At 39.0% G+C, this 7,052-nt stretch overlaps 1 protein-coding gene and 1 non-coding gene across 2 annotated transcripts; both read right to left on the minus strand.

Moving 5' to 3' along the window:
• Window positions 1-181: 181 nt before the first annotated feature.
• TRNAD-GUC (transfer RNA aspartic acid (anticodon GUC)) lies at window positions 182-253 on the minus strand. The gene has a single exon. It is a non-coding gene; the product is annotated as a tRNA-Asp (tRNA).
• A 1,804-nt stretch (window positions 254-2,057) lies between these two features.
• LOC149007156 (ethylene-responsive transcription factor ESR2-like) lies at window positions 2,058-3,095 on the minus strand. The gene has a single exon (XM_089167024.1). The coding sequence runs from the start codon at window positions 3,093-3,095 to the stop codon at window positions 2,058-2,060; it is 1,038 nt and encodes a 345-aa protein (XP_089023150.1).
• Between the last annotated feature and the right edge of the window lie 3,957 nt (window positions 3,096-7,052).

Here is a 7,052-nt window from a genome sequence, read left to right on the forward strand (position 1 = left end):
CCTGCAAAATTTCACTGTTGTGACTTTGCAATTGCCCAGCATTTTTTGGCCCCAACTTTGTCTATGGCTTTGCAATATTACCTACCACTCACTGTTGTCTCATAAATTATAACGGGGAGCCAGGAAAAACAAAAATAATAAATATAAATAAAAAAAATTATATTATTACTCGTAAATAAAACGCCGTTGCCGGGGATCGAACCCGGGTCACCCGCGTGACAGGCGGGAATACTTACCACTATACTACAACGACTTGGATATGAAGATTGTTCCGGTTATGTAAACTTAGCGAGATAAAGTCAGCGACAGAATCACCGGGAATTAGCCACCAGCTGGCGGATCTTGGCAACTGATTGTCGTAGTCGTTTTCTGGGTGTAAGAGTGAGACAGCAGCATTTATGATGATGTGAACATAAGAATTAAGTGAACAAGTGAAGTGAAGCAGAAGAAAAAGAAGATGATGAAGGCGGCGGACATGAGAGAGATTCTGCAAATCGCCAGCGCCTGCCAAAATCCGATACATTCCTGATTCCTGCCGCCAATTAAAAATTCCAGAATTTTTTTTTTTTTTTGGTTTAATTTAGAACCAAGGCTTTTAATTTGTTTTGAACATATTACTATGTGTAATTCCTCTTCTGAGTAGTATTTTGGTCACATTGATATGTTGGTTTCAATGGCTTGGGTTTGCAAACATTTGGATGTTGCCTCTTAGTTTAAGGTTTCAAAAAACTTGAAATTTTGAAAGGATGTATTTTTCATTATTTTTTGGTCCGTCAAGGCCAATTAACACCAATTAAGGCCAACCCAGCCTGGCCAAGCCTAATTCAGGTGAATCAAAATGAGCCCAAGCTAGCAAAGGTGGTGGGAACTAAATTCATATGTTGAATGACAGTGTTAGGTTACCCAATGTTACTATTAAAGAAATTCAGTAACATAATTTTTTTTCGACTTTACCAGTGAAAGATTTGAACGTCAAGTTGATATATGTAAAGAGTAAGTCTTTAAGATCAATCAAGGATAGAGTTAATTGCGATGAATTTGAATTTGAATTTAGAGACTTATGCTGTATTATGACCTAATATAACATAAATGAAATTTCACACAAATGCAATAGAATTTTCATGGTTTAGAAATTAGGGTTTTTTTTTGTGTGCTGGGGAAGGGGGGGTGAGCAGTTCATTGCTCATGTATTTCCTTATGATTGTGGATGGAGGTCTTATTATTCTCCAAACGGCTACTTGTGGCGTGCCTCAAACCTTTCAACCAGCTAAGTTTTCTTCTTTTTTTATCTTTCCAAGTGAAAAAAGAAGCTTCAGATGGACAAATCAAATTTACAAGGAAGAGGAATGTAAATAGAACTATAGAAGTAGCTGTGCGCGGTGCTGCCGGTGCATGATTGGAGACTTTTGGAACGTTTTATAATTTCACCACCACCTTTTTCAAACTTGATTCGATGAACCACTTGACACAAAAAACAACCCAACACACTCAGATCTGATAAGATGTCCTCAAATCTTCTATTCTTCCTATTGATTCTTCTTCATACTTGAAAGGCTAAAAGCAAAATATACCATTCTGGGAAAAGCGTCCCCATGTCAACTCAGTCTTATCTATTTAATATGGGTTTGTACGTGTGCCAGAGAGAGAAAAAGAAAGAGAGAGAAACACCCCCCGAGTATGGAATTGCAAACTTGCAGTCTAGTTTAGAGTTGGTGTTTATGATAGAATAGTAAACTAAACACTGCTGCTCCAAAGTCCAAATTGGAGTCAAGATTCAAGTGGTGAAGCCCAAGTCTCACAATGAACAACCATATTAGCAAACTAAGCAAGTACATATATGATATATGCTGGGGGGGGGGGAGGTGGGTTTAGTTAGAAAGCAATAACTAATGAGCTGCAAATCAACTAGAGCTGTAGAACAAGACAAACACATCTATGAAAAAGGGAAATCATAAACTAAAAAGATAATGAAGAAACTCAAAGCTAAAGGACAGATTTAGCTTTCATTTCATATATTTTTCAAAAGTACCCTCCCCATGCACTGTTGATCAGCTCAATCAGGTTTTTTGCAGCGTTGCTGCAAACATATGAAGAAGCTCTGGGTTCTGCATTAAGTTTTGCAGCATTTCTTCAGACATGAGTGGATTGTTCTCAGGTGCTTTCTCATTGTAGAACTGAGAACCAGGATAAGAACCTTCTAGTGCATTTTGGCATTCCAAATAGAGACTGACATGGTCACTTTCAATCTGCTTCTCTAAGTCATCCACCATTGCACCATCCAAAGACACTCCATAGTTCTGATAAACAGAAGGTGAGCAACCAATGTTAGAGAGACCAGAGCCAGGTTTGGGTACAAACCCATTAACGACCTCTTCCAGTAAACCTGAATTAGAAGACTCTGAAGAAAAGAAATCCATGAACTCATCAGTGGAAGCTACATGGGGTTGATTCAAGGAAGAGCCCATGAAGGACAACTGGTGGGAGAAGTTGCTAGGACAAGTAGAAGTATTGGTTGGAGGATTTGCTGCTAGAGAAGAGGAATCAGCAGCAGCAGCAGAGATGCCAAAGTAGGGTTTGGTTTGGGGTGCTATACCAGAACTGGAAGAAGAAAGCAAGTCATGGAGAGTCACATTGGAGTTGGTTCTGGTGAACCCTTGTTCCCATTCAGGAAGACCCACGTTTTGTTGCTCCTTGAGGCTGTTGGTGGACTGTGGAGATGGGATTGGGAAATCAAAAGCAGAGGAAAAGAGCTGGTGATGATGGTGATGATGATGAGGTGGTGAAGCAGGGTAAACGAAATTGGTGCGAGCCTTTTGGCCTCTCATGGAACGAGCAGCACAATCATAAGCATAAGCAGCTTCTTCTGCAGTGTCAAAGGTGCCCAGCCATCGCCTCTCTTTGGTCTGTGGATCTCTTATCTCTGCTGCATATCTCCCCCATGGCCGGCGCCGAACTCCCCTGTATTTCATGTTCCCACCACCACTGGAACCTGCAACACTTCCATTAATGCATTTTCTATTACTGACTTTCTTCTCTATTGTGTCCGATTCCGATGAGTGAGTGAGACCACTGAGACGCCTGAGAGCTTCTTCCATTAATGCAGAAGAAAATGAAGTTGGGTATGTGTGTGTTTTCAGTTCTAGTCACAAAGAACGAGTTACCTGGAGGAAAATTGAGCTGGTAGCAGGCCTATTTATAGAGAGAATCGAGCAGTAGGAAGAGATGGTTGTAATGAATAACAAGTGATTGATGAAGCAGGAATTTTTGAAAATATTCTTTCATAACGATTAAGATTTCTACTGGCCCATCTGTCTCCTTTAGAGGGCTGTGATCTGTTCTTGGTCAGTATCCTCCCTCTCTCTCATTGTTCTTGTTGGGTTCTGTTCTATAATTTTATAAGCACAGTACATAGACATAAATTTTGGGCGATTGGAAAGGCTTGGCCAGCTAAGATACACATTGGAAAGGTCAAGTAATTGCAACTCGGCTATTTCCAAGATCAAGTTGGAGATTATCGAAGGTAGAGATACTGATTGATGTAGAATTTATTTTTTTTTTGGGTAGAAAATTTGATGTAGATTGAGACTCAATCAAAGAATCATTTTTGGACATATTTGTTGCATTGGAAATTAGAAAGTGGCAGGAGGGATCCCAGTCGTCAACCTCGGAGCATTAGAAGAGTGTAATGCCTTACAAGTAATACACCAAATCAAACCCAGAACATCTCTATCCAAAATACAATAAATAAGACAGATTTTCAACTTTGGAGTAGAGAAAAAGAGTTGGTTGAGACTTGAGAGAAGGAAATGAGAGAGCAGGGAAAAAGGTTTATTTCTGGGGAGTTGAACATGAACATCTGCTGGACCTGCGTAATTATCATCATTCTGAATGATTACACTGGCGGCGCTCAGAAATTGTTCCTCCTTGTTTGGGTTTTTTATCTGCTTCTCCATGTTTAAATTTTACTTCTTTGACATCCTCAGAAATATTTCGACTTGTCTCTTGTTGCTTGATCCAAACTGTTAAGCACTGTTGCGCACAGTAATTCAGTATTATAGGTTCTTTGGCTCACATGGACTTGTCTCTTGTAGGGGTTTGTAGGGTTTCTAGGATAGTGAGAGAGGAAAACGGATTCACACAATCACCATTCATGCATGCATGCTTTTGCAATCTACATGCATAGCATGGGAGAAAAAATGGTTTCAGACTCTCAGTTCATGATCATGATACATGATATGAAAGTGATATGACCATCAACATGAAGTAATTAATGAAAGATTAAAAACATAATAATAAAAGAGAAGTGAAGAACAGATGAGGATAATGAAAGCAAATGGCCAGAGAGAGAAAGAGGGCGACTACAAGTAAACATGGATTTTGGCGACAAGAGAAATCCTGTGACAGGAGAGTGAACAGCTTTTTTTTTCTTTTTTTTTTTTGTAAGTGAACAGCTTTTCACAGCATAGAGGAGGAGACACCCTCAAGTCAATTCATTTATCAGCAATATACCCCCTGTTAATTGTTATTTAAATTATTTATTACTTGGAGTTGAAAGGCTTACAGTTACAGCAATGGAATTAAATGCAAGGTTTTATGTATCATTTCTCCTTCCCAGCTCCTACTCAAAACCCAAAAAAGAAAAACCTCTTTAATATGTATAAAATCAAGGAAAATGATCTCCAAAAGCCTTTTCTGGCTAGTTGAATGATCTTCATTTTACATTGACTTTGGTAATCAGTTGCTTAGAGGTCGATGGAGATTGCAGGATTTTCATGTTTAAACTATATATCTATTACCTTGATTAAATATTTCTATTGAAGTTACAATTATACAAATCCTCATAGTTCAACCAGAAAAAAAATGATAAACCACCATGGAAGGATGGATTTTTTTCACCACCCTGAACTCTTAAGTACTAAATACCATTTTAATATTTTGATAAGCATACAAATGTGATCTCTTTAGGGTTTCCTTGCAAAATATATAAGCTCTTTATTCTTAAAAAAATACTAAGAAATATTGTGGTTATTAACATTTCAATATTAAGCCCAACTTCAGTCTAAATATTCAAAATGCCTGAGCCAAATTCCAAGTTACCTCTTTATGTTCAATTAAAATACAGTATCTATCATAATTTCAACCGAGTTATCATTGTAGATATCTCCTCTGTACTATCTAAGAGCTTCTCTCCAGAGGCATTTTTCTGAGTAATACATTCACTATTTTCAACAGAAGGAAAATCCGAAGTCGGATATAATTATTGCTTTTGATTATGTCCGAGCTAATGGGAAGACCATTTCAAAGTTGATAAACCAAGCAACCACACACAGCTGGTTGATGTGAAGCCAAATACCAATTCCCAGGTATGAAAGTGGACTCACTAGATCTAATCCCATCTATGATTTCTCAAATTTCTCCCATCATGTGACAAAATTCATAAAATAGAAAGAAAATAAATTATTTGTACTGTTCATGTACCCTAAATCATTGATAAAGACTAGGTTTCAAACCCACTACAGGCCTTTCCCTCCCTAAATAGCTTCATTTCCATTAAACTTATGGAGAGTAATTATCTCTTGTGAAAATCCCAATTAGTTCCTTTTCTGAGTCATGGCCTTTATAGGATCATCAATTGCACTGTTTGTGTGTGCAGTCTTGAGTTGCGCAGTTGTGTGCATGCATGATCAGTTGAAGAGTCCTAGTGTAACAGGATCTCTATTAGGGTTTACTTCAGAAACTGATATTTCATGTGGAAAGTTGACTCTTAAGAAGTTCGCACCTTAATCACAAGCTACTGAAAAGAATGGAATGTGGGTTGTTTAAGATTTAGAGAGAATCTGAGTAAGGAAAAAAAAATCCAAGTAGAAAAAGGATGGATGATCAAGAAACACTAAACACTATACCCACTTCATGAAATCTCAAAATATTTGCAGTTTCCCCTAAGTGACGGTTAAGAAGCAATAGGAACAGAATGAAGGGCTGATAGAACAAGCTAAGCTGCCGGCGACCCAAGTACCAAGAAAATTCACATAGGACCTGATAGGGGAATTTGTTGCAGTCACGTTTATTGCAGATTTCACAGTTTGGGGTGAGATGGGGGAGGATTCCTGGGTTCATTCCAATTCTTCAAATTGGAATTTCCTTGACATATCGATATATGGAAGTCTATTATGGTTTCTATCTTTCTCTGTTTACACACCCTTCAAAGATCTGGAACCTAGTTTCCTACTTCCTGCTGCCTCTGGTCCTCTGCTACATGAAAGGAGCTAGGCTTTTCTCTCTCTCTCTCTTGATGTGCCTGCTGTGGCTCTGTGTGTGTCTGTTTGTTTGTTGCACAGGCGCACGCGGAGTTACGGACGAACCAGGTCCAACATATTTACAGGCAATTCGAAACACTTCCAATCATCCGAAAGTGTCCAGACAAATGCATGAAGATCTATAGGGAAAGCCAACCCTAGCTAGCTGAGTTTTCCCTACACCATGCGACAACAAGGCTACCTGCTATCTACCCATAAAAGCTTCTACCTTCTGGGGTTTGTTGCCACTTACCAGTTACCAGGACTCTATTCTACCCAGAGAAAGATCACTGATAAGCGAGATGGCACCATATGGTTCCAAATTCTGGGAGCCATTGACAAATCAAATTCAAAGTCAAAAGGGCTAAATGGCCACTGATCATCACTTTTCATGGGTTTTGTGACTCTTTCTCAACTTCTGAGACTGGGAGAGGTTTTACATTCTAGGTCTTGATGGCAGAGGGTGGTGCCCTTTCTCTTGATGGCTCAATTTCACCATGACTGTTGCTAGGTTATAGGATACTAGCCAGGGGGAAAAGCTACCATATCTTTTGACATGACCCAGTATCAAAGACTGTCGGCCTCTTCCCTCTCTCTCTCTCTCTCTCTCTGCAATAATTTTGGGCAGGAACCCGGAAGAGATGAGAAATTCTTGAGCTTCTGTCTGAGGACGATTTTCTTCTTGCGTGATGGATAATTAAATTCAACTACTACTATTGGACCAGCAGAAATAAAATCCTGGAACGGAGTTAAGAC

The sequence above is a fragment of the Hakea prostrata genome, chromosome 8 (genome assembly GCF_041222555.1).
Source record: "Hakea prostrata isolate BN-2017 chromosome 8, UWA_Hpros_2, whole genome shotgun sequence".
Classification (NCBI taxonomy): Eukaryota; Viridiplantae; Streptophyta; class Magnoliopsida; order Proteales; family Proteaceae; genus Hakea; species Hakea prostrata.

Coding starts and splice junctions, on each gene's coding strand:
- LOC149007156 (XM_089167024.1), bottom strand. CDS start 3,095: ATGGAAGAAGCTCTCAGGCGTCTCAGTGGTCTCACTCACTCATCGGAA.